This window comes from Dendrobates tinctorius, unplaced genomic scaffold (assembly GCF_039654945.1).
Source record: "Dendrobates tinctorius isolate UK_male_01 unplaced genomic scaffold, ASM3965494v1 ptg000356l, whole genome shotgun sequence".
In the NCBI taxonomy this organism is placed as follows: Eukaryota; Metazoa; Chordata; class Amphibia; order Anura; family Dendrobatidae; genus Dendrobates; species Dendrobates tinctorius.
This window is the reverse complement of record NW_027362022.1, coordinates 189,915-213,426: the sequence shown is the minus strand read 5'-3', so window position 1 is coordinate 213,426 and position 23,512 is coordinate 189,915. Positions and strand designations below refer to the sequence as shown.

Here is a 23,512-nt window from a genome sequence, read left to right as displayed (position 1 = left end):
TGTAGTTCCCTGACTTACCTAAGGGTAAGGGGGGCGCCGGAGAGCTGCAAGTTTCAAAATGGAACTGGGAAAGTAGGATATCCATAAATCCCGACAGCTTGTAACATATTGTGGCAGTGGTGGGGTAACTAAAATAAGCCCCCCTGTGCCTGTGATAGCCGTGTGCGGCCAAAGGTCACATCCCTGGTCCATGACATATCAGTGTCAGCGGTGGTATCGTGACAGGTAGCGTCCCTCGTCTATCTCCATTTTCCGATGTCATTTTCCACAGTTCACACATGGTAAAGTATATTACTACTAGTGGTGACGTGTCGTGTCCGTGTCCTGTATAACGGGTGCGGCACGATGACAGCGGCCCTTCTGGGACGCTCACTGATAACAATGGAATTGGATGAAGAGCTGACATATGGAGGAAGAGAAGAAACAGGACACATAATAAGGAGCCAACATGGCCGTCAGGAAGCGACGTCTTGTGTCAGAGAACAAATCTGCGTTACGTTCGGACTAAAGACAACCGCTCTGTGGTAGAAAAATAATTTTATTTATCAGTACAGTTACATTGCTTCACACATTGCGTCTAACGAACAGCCCATGAAACGCGCAGGAGTGTAAGCTGGGACCTCCCGGCCCGCCATTAGTATAATGTATCGTACCGTTATAATATTAACCTGTTGTATCTCCCGGTAATCCACCAAGACGACGGCGGCTATACCAATCGTGCAGACGCCGCGTCCATGGACTGGAAACCACCATTTATGTGGCGTCGTTTATTTAGCGTTAGTTCATTAATCACATTCATTAAAATGGTTACAGTAGTACTGGAGATCCAGCCTGGCAGTAAAACGAGATGTAGTTGAAATTTGCAAAATTGCGCATTGCGAGAGGGGCATTATTATGGCAGTGTTGTCTGTGAGGCAGAATTCTGGCCGTGATCAGTTCACCGGATCAACGCCTTGGATCCAGTCTGAATACGGTGACCATAACGTAAGCTCGGTGTGGATATGGCGTCATTAGGCCCCTCCTTTTTATTCCCTTTTGTGGAGTGTCTCCGCTATCCTTTCCACCTTCTTGACTCTGATCTTCAGACTCCGTAGACATAAAGGAATCTCACTTTGTCTCTTGCCGACCACGAGTTTCACAGCGGTTTTCTAGACTTCTGAATGCGGACATTCACTTCGGAGAGTTGCTGCGGAGTGGCGAGTGTGCGCAGGAGGCTGTTCTCATGCTCCAGGACGGCGTTCCTGTCTGTCAGCTCTTTAATTTGTTCCCGTAATGCCTCCACCTCCTCACGGACAGCAAAAAGAAGGTGAGTCTTCACCAGATCCTGAGGAGAGAGATCAAAGGAGTGAACATGGTATACCAAGAATACACAACACAGGATAGAGCTGTGTACAGTACAGGAACAGTAGATACGGAACAGGATGGAGGTGTAGTGTAGAGCTGTGTGTACAGTACAGGAACAGTAGATACGGAACAGGATGGAGGTGTGTAGAGCTGTGTGTACAGTACAGGAATAGTAGATACAGGACAGGATGGAGGTGTAGTGTAGAGCTGTGTGTACAGTACAGGAATAGTAGATACAGGACAAGATGTAAGTGTAGTGTAGAGCTGTGTATACAGTACATGAATAGTAGATACGGGACAAGATGGAGGTGTAGTGTAGAGCTGTGTGTACGGTACAGGAATAGTAGATACCGGACAGGATGGAGGTGTGGTGTAGAGCTGTGTGTACAGTACAGGAATAGTAGATACAGGACAGGATGGAGGTGTAGTGTAGAGCTGTGTGTACAGTACAGGAATAGTAGATACAGGACAAGATGGAAGTGTAGTGTAGAGCTGTGTGTCCAGTACAGGAATAGTAGATACGGGACAGGATTGAGATGTAGTGTAGAGCTGTGTGTACAGTACAGGAATAGTAGATACAGGACAGGATGGAGGTGTAGTGTAGAGCTGTGTACACTACAGGAATAGTAGATACGGGACAGGATGGAGGTGTAGTGTAGAGCTGTGTGTGCAGTACAGGAATAGTAGATACGGGACAGGATGGAGGTGTAGTGTAGAGCTGTGTGTCCAGTACAGGAATAGTAGATACGGGACAGGATTGAGATGTAGTGTACAGCTGTGTGTGCAGTACAGGAATAGTAGATACGGGACAGGATGGAGGTGTAGTGTAGAGCTGTGTGTACGGTATAGGAATAGTAGATACGGGACAGGATGGAGGTGTAGTGTAGAGCTGTGTGTACGGTACAGGAATAGTAGATACGGGACAGGATGGAGGTGTAGTGTAGAGCTGTGTGTACGGTATAGGAATAGTAGATACGGGACAGGATGGAGGTGTAGTGTAGAGCTGTGTGTACGGTACAGGAATAGTAGATACGGGACAGGATGGAGGTGTAGTGTAGAGCTGTGTGTCCGGTACAGGAATAGTAGATACGGGACAGGATTGAGATGTAGTGTAGAGCTGTGTGTGCAGTACAGGAATAGTAGATACGGGACAGGATGGAGGTGTAGTGTAGAGCTGTGTGTACAGTACAGGAATAGTAGATACGGGACAGGATGGAGGTGTAGTGTAGAGCTGTGTGTCCGGTACAGGAATAGTAGATACGGGACAGGATTGAGATGTAGTGTAGAGCTGTGTTTGCAGTACAGGAATAGTAGATACGGGACAGGATGGAGGTGTAGTGTAGAGCTGTGTGTACGGTACAGGTGTCGGGGTCGTAAACGACAATAAATCCTCATTCACCAGTCATTCCAAATCATTGTGCGAGCGCAAAACATCTGGTACCGATTAAGAATGACTCAGACACGCAGCTGATTCAGTCTTAGCTAATGTCCTGCATCCACACCTGTCAGGAGCAGTACAACAACTGGCTTTATTTACAAATACACAATACTATATTGAGTGTTAGGGGAAGGCGTGCATTAGGCGGGGTTTATGCAGTATACATCTAGTGTCCAGTCTCTCTCTGATTCGTCAAAAAGTCTCCTGATGGTTACTTCTTCTTCACATTCCTGAGTTATCTTTTTTTAGGAGAAATGAAACTTAACTCTTTAGACACTGAATTTAAGTGAAAGTGAACACTGGCAGCCATCTTTAATACAGTTACATTTGCATTAGCAAGCAATTAGGAAAAACTTATTGTTTCACAGTATAAAAGTATAAAAGTTATATAAGAAAATATATTTTCACCTTGACACAGGAACAGTAGATACGGGACAGGATGGAGGTGTAGTGTAGAGCTGTGTGTCCAGTACAGGAATAGTAGATACGGGACAGGATGGAGGTGTAGTGTAGAGCTGTGTGTGCAGTACAGGAATAGTAGATATGGGACAGGATGGAGGTGTAGTGTAGAGCTGTGTGTACGGTACAGGAATAGTAGATACGGGACAGGATGGAGGTGTAGTGTAGAGCTGTGTGTCCGGTACAGGAACAGTAGATACGGAACAGGATGGAGGTGTAGTGTAGAGCTGTGTGTACAGTACAGGAACAGTAGATACGGAACAGGATGGAGGTGTGGTGTAGAGCTGTGTGTACAGTACAGGAATAGTAGATACAGGACAGGATGGAGGTGTAGTGTAGAGCTGTGTGTACAGTACAGGAATAGATACAGGACAAGATGGAAGTGTAGTGTAGAGCTGTGTATACAGTACATGAATAGTAGATACGGGACAAGATGGAGGTGTAGTGTAGAGCTGTGTGTACGGTACAGAAATAGTAGATACGGGACAGGATGGAGGTGTGGTGTAGAGCTGTGTGTACAGTACAGGAATAGTAGATACAGGACAGGATGGAGGTGTAGTGTAGAGCTGTGTGTACAGAACAGGAATAGTAGATACAGGACAAGATGGAAGTGTAGTGTAGAGCTGTGTGTCCAGTACAGGAATAGTAGATACGGGACAGGATTGAGATGTAGTGTAGAGCTGTGTGTACAGTACAGGAATAGTAGATACAGGACAGGATGGAGGTGTAGTGTAGAGCTGTGTACACTACAGGAATAGTAGATACGGGACAGGATGGAGGTGTAGTGTAGAGCTGTGTGTGCAGTACAGGAATAGTAGATGTGGGACAGGATGGAGGTGTAGTGTAGAGCTGTGTGTCCAGTACAGGAATAGTAGATACGGGACAGGATTGAGATGTAGTGTAGAGCTGTGTGTGCAGTACAGGAATAGTAGATACGGGACAGGATGGAGGTGTAGTGTAGAGCTGTGTGTACGGTACAGGAATAGTAGATACGGGACAGGATGGAGGTGTAGTGTAGAGCTGTGTGTACGGTACAGGAATAGTAGATACGGGACAGGATGGAGGTGTAGTGTAGAGCTGTGTGTCCAGTACAGGAATAGTAGATACGGGACAGGATTGAGATGTAGTGTAGAGCTGTGTGTGCAGTACAGGAATAGTAGATACGGGACAGGATGGAGGTGTAGTGTAGAGCTGTGTGTACGGTACAGGAATAGTAGATACGGGACAGGATGGAGGTGTAGTGTAGAGCTGTGTGTCCGGTACAGGAATAGTAGATACGGGACAGGATTGAGATGTAGTGTAGAGCTGTGTGTGCAGTACAGGAATAGTAGATACGGGACAGGATGGAGGTGTAGTGTAGAGCTGTGTGTACGGTACAGGAATAGTAGATAAGGAACAGGATGGAGGTGTAGTGTAGAGCTGTGTGTCCAGTACAGGAATAGTAGATACGGGACAGGATGGAGGTGTAGTGTAGAGCTGTGTGTCCAGTACAGGAATAGTAGATACGGGACAGGATTGAGATGTAGTGTAGAGCTGTGTGTGCAGTACAGGAATAGTAGATGCGGGACAGGATGGAGGTGTAGTGTAGAGCTGTGTGTACGGTACAGGAATAGTAGATATGGGACAGGATGGAGGTGTAGTGTAGAGCTGTGTACAGTACAGGAATAGTAGATACAGGACAGGATGGAGTTGTAGTGTAGAGCTGTGTGTACGGTACAGGAATAGTAGATACGGGACAGGATGGAGGTGTAGTGTAGAGCTGTGTACAGTACAGGAATAGTAGATACGGGACAGGATGGAGGTGTAGTGTAGAGCTGTGTGTACAGTACAGAAATAGTAGATACAGGACAGGATGGAGGTGTAGTGTAGAGCTGTGTGTGCAGTACAGGAATAGTAGATACAGGACAGGATGGAGGTGTAGTGTAGAGCTGTGTGTACAGTGCAGGAATAGTAGATACGGGACAGGATGGAGGTGTAGTCTAGAGCTGTTTACAGGAATAGTAGATACAGGACAGGATGGAGGTGTGTAGAGCTGTGTGTACAGTACAGGAATAGTAGATACAGGACAGGATGGAGGTGTGGTGTAGAGCTGTGTGTACAGTACAGGAATAGTAGATACGAGACAGAATGGAGGTGTAGTGTAGAGCTGTGTGTACAGTACAGGAATAGTAGATAAGGACAGGATGGAGGTGTAGTGTAGAGCTGTGTACAGTACAGGAACAGTAGATACAGGAAAGGATGGAGGTGTAGTGTAGAGCTGTATGTACAGTACAGGAATAGTAGATACAGGACAGAATGGAGGTGTAGTGTAGAGCTGTGTGTACAGTACAGGAATAGTAGATACGAGACAGAATGGAGGTGTAGTGTAGAGCTGTGTACAGTGCAGAAATAGTAGATACAGGACAGGATGGAGGTGTAATGTAGAGCTGTGTGTACAGTACAGGAATAGTAGATACAGGACAGGATGGAGGTGTAGTGTAGAGCTGTGTACAGTACAGGAATAGTAGATACAGGACAGGATGGAGGTGTGGTGTAGAGCTGTGTGTACAGTACAGGAATAGTAGATACAGGACAGGATGGAGGTGTAGTGTAGAGCTGTGTGTACAGTACAGGAAAAGTAGATACAGGACAGGATGGAGGTGTAGTGTAGAGCTGTGTACTGTACAGGAATAGTAGATACAGGACAGGATGGAGGTGTAGTGTAGAGCTGTGTACAGTACAGGAATAGTAGATACAGGACAGGATGGAGGTGTGGTGTAGAGCTGTGTGTACAGTACAGGAATAGTAGATACAGGACAGGATGGAGGTGTAGTGTAGAGCTGTGTGTACAGTACAGGAAAAGTAGATACAGGACAGGATGGAGGTGTAGTGTAGAGCTGTGTACAGTACAGAAATAGTAGATACAGGACAGGATGGAGGTGTAGTGTAGAGCTGTGTGTACAGTACAGGAATAGTAGATACGGGACAGGATGGAGGTGTAGTGTAGAGCTGTGTGTACACTACAGGAATAGTAGACACAGGACAGGATGGAGGTGTAGTGTAGAGATGTGTGTACAGTACAGGAATAGTAGATACAGGACAGGATGGAGGTGTAGTGTAGAGCTGTGTGTACAGTACAGAAATAGTAGATACAGGACAGGATGGAGGTGTAGTGTAGAGCTGTGTGTACAGTACAGGACAGGATGGAGGTGTAGTGTAGAGCTGTGTGTACAGTACAGGAATAGTAGATACAGGACAGGATGGAGGTGTAGTGTAGAGCTGTGTGTACAGTACAGGAATAGTAGATACGGGACAGGATGGAGGTATAGTGTAGAGCTGTGTGTACACTACAGGAATAGTAGATACGGGACAGGATGGAGGTGTAGTGTAGAGCTGTGTGTACACTACAGGAATAGTAGATACGGGACAGGATGGAGGTGTAGTGTAGAGCTGTGTACAGTACAGGAATAGTAGATACGGGACAGGATGGAGGTGTAGTCTAGAGCTGTGTCCAGTACAGGAATAGTAGATACAGGACAGGATGGAGGTGTAGTGTAGAGCTGTGTACAGGAATTTTAGATACGGGACAGGATGGAGGTGTAGTGTAGAGCTGTGTGTACAGAACAGAAATAGTAGATACAGGACAGGATGGAGGTGTAGTGTAGAGTTGTGTGTACAGTACAGGAATAGTAGATACAGGACAGGATGGAGGTGTAGTCTAGAGCTGTTTACAGGAAGAGTAGATACAGCACAGGATGGAGGTGTAGTGTAGAGCTGTGTGTACAGTACAGGAATAGTAGATACAGGACAGGATGGAGGTGTAGTGTAGAGCTGTGTGGACAGTACAGGAATAGTAGATACGAGAAAGGATGAAGGTGTAGTGTAGAGCTGTGTGTACAGTACAGGAATAGTAGATACAGGACAGGATGGAGGTGAAGTGTAGAGCTGTGTGTACATTGCAGGAATAGTAGATACAGGACAGGATGGAGGTGTAGTGTAGAGCTGTATGTACAGTACATGAATTGTAGATAAGGACAGGATGAAGGTGTAGTGTAGAGCTGTGTGTACAGTGCAGGAATAGTAGATACAGGACTGGATGGAGGTGTAATGTAGAGCTGTGTACAGTACAGGAATAGTAGATAAGGACAGGATGAAGGTGTAGTGTAGAGCTGTGTACAGAACAGGAATAGTAGATACAGCACAGGATGGAGGTGTAGTGTAGAGCTATGTGTACAGTACAGGAATAGTAGATACAGGACAGGATGGAGGTGTAGTGTAGAGCTGTGTGGACAGTACAGGAATAGTAGATACGAGACAGGATGAAGGTGTAGTGTAGAGCTGTGTGTACAGTACAGGAATAGTAGATACAGGACAGGATGGAGGTGAAGTGTAGAGCTGTGTGTACAGTGCAGGAATAGTAGATACAGGACAGGATGGAGGTGTAGTGTAGAGCTGTATGTACAGTACATGAATAGTAGATAAGGACAGGATGAAGGTGTAGTGTAGAGCTGTGTGTACAGTGCAGGAATAGTAGATACAGGACAGGATGGAGGTGTAGTGTAGAGCTGTGTACAGTACAGGAATAGTAGATACGGGACAGGATGGAGGTGTAGTGTAGAGCTGTGTGTACAGTACAGGAATAGTAGATACAGGACAGGATGGAGGTGTAGTGTAGAGCTGTGTACAGTACAGGAATAGTAGATACAGGACAGGATGGAGGTGTAGTGTAGAGCTGTGTACAGTACAGGAATAGTAGATACAGGACAGGAAGGAGGTGTAGTGTAGAGCTGTGTACAGTACAGGAATAGTAGATACGGGACAGGATGGAGGTGTAGTGTAGAGCTGTGTACAGTACAGGAATAGTAGATACGGGACAGGATGGAGGTGTAGTGTAGAGCTGTGTGTACAGTACACAAATAGTAGATACAGGACAGGATGGAGGTGTAGTGTAGAGCTGTGTGTACAGTACTGGAATAGTAGATACAGGACAGGATGGAGGTGTAGTGTAGAGCTGTGTGTACAGTACAGGAATAGTAGATACAGGACAGGATGGAGGTGTAGTGTAGAGCTGTGTGTACAGTACAGGAATAGTAGATACGGGACAGGATGGAGGTGTAGTGTAGAGCTGTGTGTACACTACAGGAATAGTAGATACGGGACAGGATGGAGGTGTAGTGTAGAGCTGTGTACAGGAATAGTAGATACGGGACAGGATGGAGGTGTAGTGTAGAGCTGTAGATACAGGACAGGATGGAGGTGTAGTGTAGAGCTGTGTGTACAGTGCAGGAATAGTAGATACGGGACAGGATGGAGGTGTAGTGTAGAGCTGTGTGTACAGTACAGGAATAGTAGATACAGGACAGGATGGAGGTGTAGTGTAGAGCTGTGTGTACAGTACAGGAATAGTAGATACAGGACAGGATGGAGGTGTAGTGTAGAGCTGTGTGTGCAGTACAGGAATAGTAGATACAGGACAGGATGGAGGTGTAGTCTAGAGCTGTGTGTACAGTACAGGAATAGTAGATACAGGACAGGATGGAGGTGTAGTGTAGAGCTGTTTACAGGAATAGTAGATACAGCACAGGATGGAGGTGTAGTGTAGAGCTGTGTGTACAGTACAGGAATAGTAGATACAGGACAGGATGGAGGTGTAGTCTAGAGCTGTGTGTACAGTACAGGAATAGTAGATACAGGACAGGATGGAGGTGTAGTGTAGAGCTGTTTACAGGAATAGTAGATACAGCACAGGATGGAGGTGTAGTGTAGAGCTGTGTGTACAGTACAGGAATAGTAGATACAGGACAGGATGGAGGTGTAGTGTAGAGCTGTGTGTACAGTACAGGAACAGTAGATACAGGACAGGATGGAGGTGTAGTGTAGAGCTGTGTGTACAGAGCAGGAATAGTAGATACGAGACAGGATGGAGGTGTAGTGTAGAGCTGTATGTACAGTACAGGAATAGTAGATACGGGACAGGATGGAGGTGTAGTGTAGAGCTGTGTGTACAGTACAGGAGTAGTAGATACGGGACAGGATGGAGGTGTAGTGTAGACCTGTGTGTACAGTGCAGGAATAGTATATACGAGACAGGATGGAGGTGTAGTGTAAAGCTGTTTGTACAGTACAGGAATAGTAGATACGGGACAGGATGGAGGTGTAGTGTAGAGCTTTGTGTACAGTGCAGGAACAGTAGATACGAGACAGGATGGAGGTGTAGTGTAGAGCTGTATGTACAGTACAGGATGGAGGTGTAGTGTAGAGCTGTGTGTACAGTACAGGAATAGTAGATACGGGACAGGATGGAGTTGTAGTGTAGAGCTGTGTATTCAGTACAGGAATAGTAGATACGGGACAGGATGGAGGTGTAGTGAAGAGCTGTGTACAGTACAGGAATAGTAGATACGGGACAGGATGGAGGTGTAGTCTAGAGCTGTTTACAGGAATAGTAGATACAGGACAGGATGGAGGTGTAGTGTAGAGCTGTGTACAGTACAGGAATAGTAGATACGGGACAGGATGGAGGTGTAGTCTAGAGCTGTTTACAGGAATAGTAGATACAGGACAGGATGGAGGTGTAGTGTAGAGCTGTGTGTACAGTACAGGAATAGTAGATACGGGACAGGATGGAGTTGTAGTGTAGAGCTGTGTATTCAGTACACGAATAGTAGATACGGGACAGGATGGAGGTGTAGTGAATAGCTGTGTACAGTACAGGAATAGTAGATACGGGACAGGATGGAGGTGTAGTCTAGAGCTGTTTACAGGAATAGTAGATACAGGACAGGATGGAGGTGTAGTGTAGAGCTGTGTACAGGAATAGATACGGGACAGGATTAAGGTGTAGTGTAGAGCTGTGTACAGGAATAGTAGATACAGGACAGGATGGAGGTGTAGTGAAGAGCTGTGTCCAGTACAGGAATAGTAGATACAGGACAGGATGGAGGTGTGGTGTAGAGCTGTGTACAGGAATAGTAGATACGGGACAGGATGGAGGTGTAGTGTAAAGCTGTGTGTACAGTACAGAAATAGTAGATACAGGACAGGATGGAGGTGTAGTGTAGAGCTGTGTGTACAGTGCAGGAATAGTAGATACAGGACAGGATGGAGTTGTAGTGTAGAACTGTTTACAGGAATAGTAGATACAGGACAGGATGGAGGTGTAGTGTAAAGCTGTGTGTACAGTACAGAAATAGTAGATACAGGACAGGATGGAGGTGTAGTGTAGAGCTGTGTACAGGAATAGTAGATACAGGACAGGATGGAGGTGTAGTGTAGAGCTGTGTGTACAGTACAGGAATAGTAGATACAGGACAGGATGGAGGTGTAGTGTAGAGCTGTGTGTACAGTACAGCAATAGTAGATTCAGGACAGGATGGAGGTGTAGTGTAGAGCTGTGTGTACAGTACAGGAATAGTAGATACAGGACAGGATGGAGGTGTAGTGTAGAGATGTGTGTACAGTACAGGAATAGTAGATACAGGACAGGATGGAGGTGTAGCGTAGAGCTGTGTGTACAGTGCAGGAATAGTAGATACGAGACAGGATGGAGGTGTAGTATAAAGCTGTGTACAGTACAGGAATAGTAGATACGGGACAGGATGGAGGTGTAGTCTAGAGCTGTTTCCAGGAATAGTAGATACAGGACAGGATGGAGGTGTAGTGAAGAGCTGTGTCCAGTACAGGAATAGTAGATACAGGACAGGATGGAGGTGTAGTGTAGAGCTGTGTACAGGAATAGTAGATACGGGACAGGATGGAGTGTAGTGTAAAGCTGTGTGTACAGTACAGAAATAGTAGATACAGGACAGGATGGAGGTGTAGTGTACAGCTGTGTACAGTGCAGGAATAGTAGATACAGGACAGGATGGAGTTGTAGTGTAGAACTGTTTACAGGAATAGTAGATACAGGACAGGATGGAGGTGTAGTGTAAAGCTGTGTGTACAGTACAGGAATAGTAGATACAGGACAGGATGGAGGTGTATTGTAGAGCTGTGTGTACAGTACAGGAATAGTAGATACAGGACAGGATGGAGGTGTAGTGTAGAGCTGAGTGTACAGTACAGCAATAGTAGATACAGGACAGGATGGAGGTGTAGTGTAGAGCTGTGTGTACAGTACAGGAATAGTAGATTCAGGACAGGATGGAGGTGTAGTGTAGAGCTGTGTGTACAGTACAGGAATAGTAGATACAGGACAGGATGGAGGTGTAGTGTAGAGCTGTGTGTACAGTACAGGAATAGTAGATACAGGACAGGATGGAGGTGTAGCGTAGAGCTGTGTGTACAGTGCAGGAATAGTAGATACGAGACAGGATGGAGGTGTAGTATAGAGCTGTATGTACAGTACAGGAATAGTAGATACGGGACAGGATGGAGGTGTAGTGTAGAGTTGTGTGTACAGTACAGGAATAGTAGATACGGGACAGGATGGAGGTGTAGTGTAGAGCTGTGTGTACAGTGCAGGAATAGTAGATACGAGACAGGATGGAGGTGTAGTGTAGAGCTGTTTGTACAGTACAGGAATAGTAGATACGGGACAGGATGGAGGTGCAGTGTAGAGCTGTGTACTATACAGGAATAGTAGATAAGGGACAGGAAGGAGGTGTAGCATAGAGCTGTGTGTACAGTACAGGAATAGTAGATACAGGACAGGATGGAGGTGTAGTGTAGAGCTGTGTGTACAGTACAGGAATAGTAGATACGGGACAGGATGGAGGTGTAGTGTAGAGCTGTGTGTACAGTACAGGAATAGTAGATACAGGACAGGATGGAGGTGTAGTGTAGAGCTGTGTACAATACAGGAATAGTAGATACGGGACAGGATGGAGGTGTAGTGTAGAGCTGTGTGTACAGTACAGGAATAGTAGATACGGGACAGGATGGAGGTGTAGTGTAGAGCTGTGTACAGTATAGTAATAGTATATACAGGACAGGATGTAGGTGTAGTGTAGAGCTGTGTGTACAATACAGGAATAGTAGATACGAGACAGGATGGAGGTGTAGTGTAGAGCTGTACGTACAGTACAGGAATAGTAGATACGGGACAGGATGGAGGTGTAGTGTAGAGCTGTGTGTACAGTACAGGAATAGTAGATACAGGACAGAATGGAGGTGTAGTGTAGAGCTGTGTGTACAGTACAGGAATAGTAGATACAAGACAGGATGGAGGTGTAGTGTAGAGCTGTGTACAGTACAGGAATAGTAGATACAGGACAGGATGGAGGTGTAGTGTAGAGCTGTGTATACAGTACAGGAATAGAAGATACAGGACAGGATGGAGGTGTAGTGTAGAGCTGTGTGTACAGTACAGGAATAATAGATATGGGACAGGATGGAGGTGTAGTGTAGAGCTGTGTATACAGTACAGGAATAGAAGATACAGGACAGGATGGAGGTGTAGTGTAGAGCTGTGTGTACAGTACAGGAATAATAGATACGGAACAGGATGGAGGAGTAGTGTAGAGCTGTGTATACAGTACAGGAATAGAAGATACAGGACAGGATGGAGGTGTAGTGTAGAGCTGTGTGTACAGTACAGGAATAGTAGATACGGGACAGGATGGAGGTGTAGTGTAGAGCTGTGTGTACAGTACAGGAATAATAGATACGGGACAGGATGGAGGTGTAGTGTAGAGCTGTGTGTACAGTACAGGAATAGTGGATACGGGACAGGATGGAGGTGTAGTGTAGCGCTGTGTATACAGTACAGGAATAGTAGATACAGGACAGGATGGAGGTGTAGTCTAGAGCTGTGTGTACAGTACAGGAACAGTAGATACGGAACAGGATGGAGGTGTGGTGTAGAGCTGTGTGTACAGTACAGGAATAGTAGATACAGGACAGGATGGAGGTGTAGTGTAGAGCTGTGTGTACAGTACAGGAATAGTAGATACAGGACAAGATGGAAGTGTAGTGTAGAGCTGTGTATACAGTACATGAATAGTAGATACGGGACAAGATGGAGGTGTAGTGTAGAGCTGTGTGTACGGTACAGAAATAGTAGATACGGGACAGGATGGAGGTGTGGTGTAGAGCTGTGTGTACAGTACAGGAATAGTAGATACAGGACAGGATGGAGGTGTAGTGTAGAGCTGTGTGTACAGAACAGGAATAGTAGATACAGGACAAGATGGAAGTGTAGTGTAGAGCTGTGTGTCCAGTACAGGAATAGTAGATACGGGACAGGATTGAGATGTAGTGTAGAGCTGTGTGTACAGTACAGGAATAGTAGATACAGGACAGGATGGAGGTGTAGTGTAGAGCTGTGTACACTACAGGAATAGTAGATACGGGACAGGATGGAGGTGTAGTGTAGAGCTGTGTGTGCAGTACAGGAATAGTAGATGTGGGACAGGATGGAGGTGTAGTGTAGAGCTGTGTGTCCAGTACAGGAATAGTAGATACGGGACAGGATTGAGATGTAGTGTAGAGCTGTGTGTGCAGTACAGGAATAGTAGATACGGGACAGGATGGAGGTGTAGTGTAGAGCTGTGTGTACGGTACAGGAATAGTAGATACGGGACAGGATGGAGGTGTAGTGTAGAGCTGTGTGTACGGTACAGGAATAGTAGATACGGGACAGGATGGAGGTGTAGTGTAGAGCTGTGTGTCCAGTACAGGAATAGTAGATACGGGACAGGATTGAGATGTAGTGTAGAGCTGTGTGTGCAGTACAGGAATAGTAGATACGGGACAGGATGGAGGTGTAGTGTAGAGCTGTGTGTACGGTACAGGAATAGTAGATACGGGACAGGATGGAGGTGTAGTGTAGAGCTGTGTGTCCGGTACAGGAATAGTAGATACGGGACAGGATTGAGATGTAGTGTAGAGCTGTGTGTGCAGTACAGGAATAGTAGATACGGGACAGGATGGAGGTGTAGTGTAGAGCTGTGTGTACAGTACAGGAATAGTAGATACGGGACAGGATGGAGGTGTAGTGTAGAGCTGTGTGTCCGGTACAGGAATAGTAGATACGGGACAGGATTGAGATGTAGTGTAGAGCTGTGTTTGCAGTACAGGAATAGTAGATACGGGACAGGATGGAGGTGTAGTGTAGAGCTGTGTGTACGGTACAGGTGTCGGGGTCGTAAACGACAATAAATCCTCATTCACCAGTCATTCCAAATCATTGTGCGAGCGCAAAACATCTGGTACCGATTAAGAATGACTCAGACACGCAGCTGATTCAGTCTTAGCTAATGTCCTGCATCCACACCTGTCAGGAGCAGTACAACAACTGGCTTTATTTACAAATACACAATACTATATTGAGTGTTAGGGGAAGGCGTGCATTAGGCGGGGTTTATGCAGTATACATCTAGTGTCCAGTCTCTCTCTGATTCGTCAAAAAGTCTCCCGATGGTTACTTCTTCTTCACATTCCTGAGTTATCTTTTTTTAGGAGAAATGAAACTTAACTTAACTCTTTAGACACTGAATTTAAGTGAAAGTGAACACTGGCAGCCATCTTTAATACAGTTACATTTGCATTAGCAAGCAATTAGGAAAAACTTATTGTTTCACAGAATAAAAGTATAAAAGTTATATAAGAAAATATATTTTCACCTTGACACAGGAATAGTAGATACGGGACAGGATGGAGGTGTAGTGTAGAGCTGTGTGTCCAGTACAGGAATAGTAGATACGGGACAGGATGGAGGTGTAGTGTAGAGCTGTGTGTGCAGTACAGGAATAGTAGATATGGGACAGGATGGAGGTGTAGTGTAGAGCTGTGTGTACGGTACAGGAATAGTAGATACGGGACAGGATGGAGGTGTAGTGTAGAGCTGTGTGTCCGGTACAGGAACAGTAGATACGGAACAGGATGGAGGTGTAGTGTAGAGCTGTGTGTACAGTACAGGAACAGTAGATACGGAACAGGATGGAGGTGTGGTGTAGAGCTGTGTGTACAGTACAGGAATAGTAGATACAGGACAGGATGGAGGTGTAGTGTAGAGCTGTGTGTACAGTACAGGAATAGTAGATACAGGACAAGATGGAAGTGTAGTGTAGAGCTGTGTATACAGTACATGAATAGTAGATACGGGACAAGATGGAGGTGTAGTGTAGAGCTGTGTGTACGGTACAGAAATAGTAGATACGGGACAGGATGGAGGTGTGGTGTAGAGCTGTGTGTACAGTACAGGAATAGTAGATACAGGACAGGATGGAGGTGTAGTGTAGAGCTGTGTGTACAGAACAGGAATAGTAGATACAGGACAAGATGGAAGTGTAGTGTAGAGCTGTGTGTCCAGTACAGGAATAGTAGATACGGGACAGGATTGAGATGTAGTGTAGAGCTGTGTGTACAGTACAGGAATAGTAGATACAGGACAGGATGGAGGTGTAGTGTAGAGCTGTGTACACTACAGGAATAGTAGATACGGGACAGGATGGAGGTGTAGTGTAGAGCTGTGTGTGCAGTACAGGAATAGTAGATGTGGGACAGGATGGAGGTGTAGTGTAGAGCTGTGTGTCCAGTACAGGAATAGTAGATACGGGACAGGATTGAGATGTAGTGTAGAGCTGTGTGTGCAGTACAGGAATAGTAGATACGGGACAGGATGGAGGTGTAGTGTAGAGCTGTGTGTACGGTACAGGAATAGTAGATACGGGACAGGATGGAGGTGTAGTGTAGAGCTGTGTGTACGGTACAGGAATAGTAGATACGGGACAGGATGGAGGTGTAGTGTAGAGCTGTGTGTCCAGTACAGGAATAGTAGATACGGGACAGGATTGAGATGTAGTGTAGAGCTGTGTGTGCAGTACAGGAATAGTAGATACGGGACAGGATGGAGGTGTAGTGTAGAGCTGTGTGTACGGTACAGGAATAGTAGATACGGGACAGGATGGAGGTGTAGTGTAGAGCTGTGTGTCCGGTACAGGAATAGTAGATACGGGACAGGATTGAGATGTAGTGTAGAGCTGTGTGTGCAGTACAGGAATAGTAGATACGGGACAGGATGGAGGTGTAGTGTAGAGCTGTGTGTACGGTACAGGAATAGTAGATAAGGGACAGGATGGAGGTGTAGTGTAGAGCTGTGTGTCCAGTACAGGAATAGTAGATACGGGACAGGATGGAGGTGTAGTGTAGAGCTGTGTGTCCAGTACAGGAATAGTAGATACGGGACAGGATTGAGATGTAGTGTAGAGCTGTGTGTGCAGTACAGGAATAGTAGATGCGGGACAGGATGGAGGTGTAGTGTAGAGCTGTGTGTACGGTACAGGAATAGTAGATATGGGACAGGATGGAGGTGTAGTGTAGAGCTGTGTACAGTACAGGAATAGTAGATACAGGACAGGATGGAGTTGTAGTGTAGAGCTGTGTGTACGGTACAGGAATAGTAGATACGGGACAGGATGGAGGTGTAGTGTAGAGCTGTGTACAGTACAGGAATAGTAGATACGGGACAGGATGGAGGTGTAGTGTAGAGCTGTGTGTACAGTACAGAAATAGTAGATACAGGACAGGATGGAGGTGTAGTGTAGAGCTGTGTGTGCAGTACAGGAATAGTAGATACAGGACAGGATGGAGGTGTAGTGTAGAGCTGTGTGTACAGTGCAGGAATAGTAGATACGGGACAGGATGGAGGTGTAGTCTAGAGCTGTTTACAGGAATAGTAGATACAGGACAGGATGGAGGTGTGTAGAGCTGTGTGTACAGTACAGGAATAGTAGATACAGGACAGGATGGAGGTGTGGTGTAGAGCTGTGTGTACAGTACAGGAATAGTAGATACGAGACAGAATGGAGGTGTAGTGTAGAGCTGTGTGTACAGTACAGGAATAGTAGATAAGGACAGGATGGAGGTGTAGTGTAGAGCTGTGTACAGTACAGGAACAGTAGATACAGGAAAGGATGGAGGTGTAGTGTAGAGCTGTATGTACAGTACAGGAATAGTAGATACAGGACAGAATGGAGGTGTAGTGTAGAGCTGTGTGTACAGTACAGGAATAGTAGATACGAGACAGAATGGAGGTGTAGTGTAGAGCTGTGTACAGTGCAGAAATAGTAGATACAGGACAGGATGGAGGTGTAATGTAGAGCTGTGTGTACAGTACAGGAATAGTAGATACAGGACAGGATGGAGGTGTAGTGTAGAGCTGTGTACAGTACAGGAATAGTAGATACAGGACAGGATGGAGGTGTGGTGTAGAGCTGTGTGTACAGTACAGGAATAGTAGATACAGGACAGGATGGAGGTGTAGTGTAGAGCTGTGTGTACAGTACAGGAAAAGTAGATACAGGACAGGATGGAGGTGTAGTGTAGAGCTGTGTACTGTACAGGAATAGTAGATACAGGACAGGATGGAGGTGTAGTGTAGAGCTGTGTACAGTACAGGAATAGTAGATACAGGACAGGATGGAGGTGTGGTGTAGAGCTGTGTGTACAGTACAGGAATAGTAGATACAGGACAGGATGGAGGTGTAGTGTAGAGCTGTGTGTACAGTACAGGAAAAGTAGATACAGGACAGGATGGAGGTGTAGTGTAGAGCTGTGTACAGTACAGAAATAGTAGATACAGGACAGGATGGAGGTGTAGTGTAGAGCTGTGTGTACAGTACAGGAATAGTAGATACGGGACAGGATGGAGGTGTAGTGTAGAGCTGTGTGTACACTACAGGAATAGTAGACACAGGACAGGATGGAGGTGTAGTGTAGAGATGTGTGTACAGTACAGGAATAGTAGATACAGGACAGGATGGAGGTGTAGTGTAGAGCTGTGTGTACAGTACAGAAATAGTAGATACAGGACAGGATGGAGGTGTAGTGTAGAGCTGTGTGTACAGTACAGGACAGGATGGAGGTGTAGTGTAGAGCTGTGTGTACAGTACAGGAATAGTAGATACAGGACAGGATGGAGGTGTAGTGTAGAGCTGTGTGTACAGTACAGGAATAGTAGATACGGGACAGGATGGAGGTATAGTGTAGAGCTGTGTGTACACTACAGGAATAGTAGATACGGGACAGGATGGAGGTGTAGTGTAGAGCTGTGTGTACACTACAGGAATAGTAGATACGGGACAGGATGGAGGTGTAGTGTAGAGCTGTGTACAGTACAGGAATAGTAGATACGGGACAGGATGGAGGTGTAGTCTAGAGCTGTGTCCAGTACAGGAATAGTAGATACAGGACAGGATGGAGGTGTAGTGTAGAGCTGTGTACAGGAATTTTAGATACGGGACAGGATGGAGGTGTAGTGTAGAGCTGTGTGTACAGAACAGAAATAGTAGATACAGGACAGGATGGAGGTGTAGTGTAGAGTTGTGTGTACAGTACAGGAATAGTAGATACAGGACAGGATGGAGGTGTAGTCTAGAGCTGTTTACAGGAAGAGTAGATACAGCACAGGATGGAGGTGTAGTGTAGAGCTGTGTGTACAGTACAGGAATAGTAGATACAGGACAGGATGGAGGTGTAGTGTAGAGCTGTGTGGACAGTACAGGAATAGTAGATACGAGAAAGGATGAAGGTGTAGTGTAGAGCTGTGTGTACAGTACAGGAATAGTAGATACAGGACAGGATGGAGGTGAAGTGTAGAGCTGTGTGTACATTGCAGGAATAGTAGATACAGGACAGGATGGAGGTGTAGTGTAGAGCTGTATGTACAGTACATGAATTGTAGATAAGGACAGGATGAAGGTGTAGTGTAGAGCTGTGTGTACAGTGCAGGAATAGTAGATACAGGACTGGATGGAGGTGTAATGTAGAGCTGTGTACAGTACAGGAATAGTAGATAAGGACAGGATGAAGGTGTAGTGTAGAGCTGTGTACAGAACAGGAATAGTAGATACAGCACAGGATGGAGGTGTAGTGTAGAGCTATGTGTACAGTACAGGAATAGTAGATACAGGACAGGATGGAGGTGTAGTGTAGAGCTGTGTGGACAGTACAGGAATAGTAGATACGAGACAGGATGAAGGTGTAGTGTAGAGCTGTGTGTACAGTACAGGAATAGTAGATACAGGACAGGATGGAGGTGAAGTGTAGAGCTGTGTGTACAGTGCAGGAATAGTAGATACAGGACAGGATGGAGGTGTAGTGTAGAGCTGTATGTACAGTACATGAATAGTAGATAAGGACAGGATGAAGGTGTAGTGTAGAGCTGTGTGTACAGTGCAGGAATAGTAGATACAGGACAGGATGGAGGTGTAGTGTAGAGCTGTGTACAGTACAGGAATAGTAGATACGGGACAGGATGGAGGTGTAGTGTAGAGCTGTGTGTACAGTACAGGAATAGTAGATACAGGACAGGATGGAGGTGTAGTGTAGAGCTGTGTACAGTACAGGAATAGTAGATACAGGACAGGATGGAGGTGTAGTGTAGAGCTGTGTACAGTACAGGAATAGTAGATACAGGACAGGAAGGAGGTGTAGTGTAGAGCTGTGTACAGTACAGGAATAGTAGATACGGGACAGGATGGAGGTGTAGTGTAGAGCTGTGTACAGTACAGGAATAGTAGATACGGGACAGGATGGAGGTGTAGTGTAGAGCTGTGTGTACAGTACACAAATAGTAGATACAGGACAGGATGGAGGTGTAGTGTAGAGCTGTGTGTACAGTACTGGAATAGTAGATACAGGACAGGATGGAGGTGTAGTGTAGAGCTGTGTGTACAGTACAGGAATAGTAGATACAGGACAGGATGGAGGTGTAGTGTAGAGCTGTGTGTACAGTACAGGAATAGTAGATACGGGACAGGATGGAGGTGTAGTGTAGAGCTGTGTGTACACTACAGGAATAGTAGATACGGGACAGGATGGAGGTGTAGTGTAGAGCTGTGTACAGGAATAGTAGATACGGGACAGGATGGAGGTGTAGTGTAGAGCTGTAGATACAGGACAGGATGGAGGTGTAGTGTAGAGCTGTGTGTACAGTGCAGGAATAGTAGATACGGGACAGGATGGAGGTGTAGTGTAGAGCTGTGTGTACAGTACAGGAATAGTAGATACAGGACAGGATGGAGGTGTAGTGTAGAGCTGTGTGTACAGTACAGGAATAGTAGATACAGGACAGGATGGAGGTGTAGTGTAGAGCTGTGTGTGCAGTACAGGAATAGTAGATACAGGACAGGATGGAGGTGTAGTCTAGAGCTGTGTGTACAGTACAGGAATAGTAGATACAGGACAGGATGGAGGTGTAGTGTAGAGCTGTTTACAGGAATAGTAGATACAGCACAGGATGGAGGTGTAGTGTAGAGCTGTGTGTACAGTACAGGAATAGTAGATACAGGACAGGATGGAGGTGTAGTCTAGAGCTGTGTGTACAGTACAGGAATAGTAGATACAGGACAGGATGGAGGTGTAGTGTAGAGCTGTTTACAGGAATAGTAGATACAGCACAGGATGGAGGTGTAGTGTAGAGCTGTGTGTACAGTACAGGAATAGTAGATACAGGACAGGATGGAGGTGTAGTGTAGAGCTGTGTGTACAGTACAGGAACAGTAGATACAGGACAGGATGGAGGTGTAGTGTAGAGCTGTGTGTACAGAGCAGGAATAGTAGATACGAGACAGGATGGAGGTGTAGTGTAGAGCTGTATGTACAGTACAGGAATAGTAGATACGGGACAGGATGGAGGTGTAGTGTAGAGCTGTGTGTACAGTACAGGAGTAGTAGATACGGGACAGGATGGAGGTGTAGTGTAGACCTGTGTGTACAGTGCAGGAATAGTATATACGAGACAGGATGGAGGTGTAGTGTAAAGCTGTTTGTACAGTACAGGAATAGTAGATACGGGACAGGATGGAGGTGTAGTGTAGAGCTTTGTGTACAGTGCAGGAACAGTAGATACGAGACAGGATGGAGGTGTAGTGTAGAGCTGTATGTACAGTACAGGATGGAGGTGTAGTGTAGAGCTGTGTGTACAGTACAGGAATAGTAGATACGGGACAGGATGGAGTTGTAGTGTAGAGCTGTGTATTCAGTACAGGAATAGTAGATACGGGACAGGATGGAGGTGTAGTGAAGAGCTGTGTACAGTACAGGAATAGTAGATACGGGACAGGATGGAGGTGTAGTCTAGAGCTGTTTACAGGAATAGTAGATACAGGACAGGATGGAGGTGTAGTGTAGAGCTGTGTACAGTACAGGAATAGTAGATACGGGACAGGATGGAGGTGTAGTCTAGAGCTGTTTACAGGAATAGTAGATACAGGACAGGATGGAGGTGTAGTGTAGAGCTGTGTGTACAGTACAGGAATAGTAGATACGGGACAGGATGGAGTTGTAGTGTAGAGCTGTGTATTCAGTACACGAATAGTAGATACGGGACAGGATGGAGGTGTAGTGAATAGCTGTGTACAGTACAGGAATAGTAGATACGGGACAGGATGGAGGTGTAGTCTAGAGCTGTTTACAGGAATAGTAGATACAGGACAGGATGGAGGTGTAGTGTAGAGCTGTGTACAGGAATAGATACGGGACAGGATTAAGGTGTAGTGTAGAGCTGTGTACAGGAATAGTAGATACAGGACAGGATGGAGGTGTAGTGAAGAGCTGTTTCCAGTACAGGAATAGTAGATACAGGACAGGATGGAGGTGTGGTGTAGAGCTGTGTACAGGAATAGTAGATACGGGACAGGATGGAGGTGTAGTGTAAAGCTGTGTGTACAGTACAGAAATAGTAGATACAGGACAGGATGGAGGTGTAGTGTAGAGCTGTGTGTACAGTGCAGGAATAGTAGATACAGGACAGGATGGAGTTGTAGTGTAGAACTGTTTACAGGAATAGTAGATACAGGACAGGATGGAGGTGTAGTGTAAAGCTGTGTGTACAGTACAGAAATAGTAGATACAGGACAGGATGGAGGTGTAGTGTAGAGCTGTGTACAGGAATAGTAGATACAGGACAGGATGGAGGTGTAGTGTAGAGCTGTGTGTACAGTACAGGAATAGTAGATACAGGACAGGATGGAGGTGTAGTGTAGAGCTGTGTGTACAGTACAGCAATAGTAGATTCAGGACAGGATGGAGGTGTAGTGTAGAGCTGTGTGTACAGTACAGGAATAGTAGATACAGGACAGGATGGAGGTGTAGTGTAGAGATGTGTGTACAGTACAGGAATAGTAGATACAGGACAGGATGGAGGTGTAGCGTAGAGCTGTGTGTACAGTGCAGGAATAGTAGATACGAGACAGGATGGAGGTGTAGTATAAAGCTGTGTACAGTACAGGAATAGTAGATACGGGACAGGATGGAGGTGTAGTCTAGAGCTGTTTCCAGGAATAGTAGATACAGGACAGGATGGAGGTGTAGTGAAGAGCTGTGTCCAGTACAGGAATAGTAGATACAGGACAGGATGGAGGTGTAGTGTAGAGCTGTGTACAGGAATAGTAGATACGGGACAGGATGGAGTGTAGTGTAAAGCTGTGTGTACAGTACAGAAATAGTAGATACAGGACAGGATGGAGGTGTAGTGTACAGCTGTGTACAGTGCAGGAATAGTAGATACAGGACAGGATGGAGTTGTAGTGTAGAACTGTTTACAGGAATAGTAGATACAGGACAGGATGGAGGTGTAGTGTAAAGCTGTGTGTACAGTACAGGAATAGTAGATACAGGACAGGATGGAGGTGTATTGTAGAGCTGTGTGTACAGTACAGGAATAGTAGATACAGGACAGGATGGAGGTGTAGTGTAGAGCTGAGTGTACAGTACAGCAATAGTAGATACAGGACAGGATGGAGGTGTAGTGTAGAGCTGTGTGTACAGTACAGGAATAGTAGATTCAGGACAGGATGGAGGTGTAGTGTAGAGCTGTGTGTACAGTACAGGAATAGTAGATACAGGACAGGATGGAGGTGTAGTGTAGAGCTGTGTGTACAGTACAGGAATAGTAGATACAGGACAGGATGGAGGTGTAGCGTAGAGCTGTGTGTACAGTGCAGGAATAGTAGATACGAGACAGGATGGAGGTGTAGTATAGAGCTGTATGTACAGTACAGGAATAGTAGATACGGGACAGGATGGAGGTGTAGTGTAGAGTTGTGTGTACAGTACAGGAATAGTAGATACGGGACAGGATGGAGGTGTAGTGTAGAGCTGTGTGTACAGTGCAGGAATAGTAGATACGAGACAGGATGGAGGTGTAGTGTAGAGCTGTTTGTACAGTACAGGAATAGTAGATACGGGACAGGATGGAGGTGCAGTGTAGAGCTGTGTACTATACAGGAATAGTAGATAAGGGACAGGAAGGAGGTGTAGCATAGAGCTGTGTGTACAGTACAGGAATAGTAGATACAGGACAGGATGGAGGTGTAGTGTAGAGCTGTGTGTACAGTACAGGAATAG

The 23,512-nt window shown here is 45.8% G+C and overlaps 1 protein-coding gene across 5 annotated transcripts in view; it reads right to left on the bottom strand.

Moving 5' to 3' along the window:
* Positions 1 to 520: 520 nt before the first annotated feature.
* The window catches only part of LOC141075450 (TSC22 domain family protein 4-like), a 165,069-nt gene continuing 142,077 nt past the window's right edge, over positions 521 to 23,512 (bottom strand). For all 5 annotated transcript variants that reach the window (XM_073562509.1, XM_073562510.1, XM_073562512.1 and 2 more), the window contains exon 5: positions 521 to 1,324. In XM_073562509.1, the coding sequence (XP_073418610.1) occupies positions 1,136 to 1,324 (189 nt within the window). In that variant the 3' untranslated portion in view covers positions 521 to 1,135. The remainder of the gene's footprint in view (positions 1,325 to 23,512) is intronic.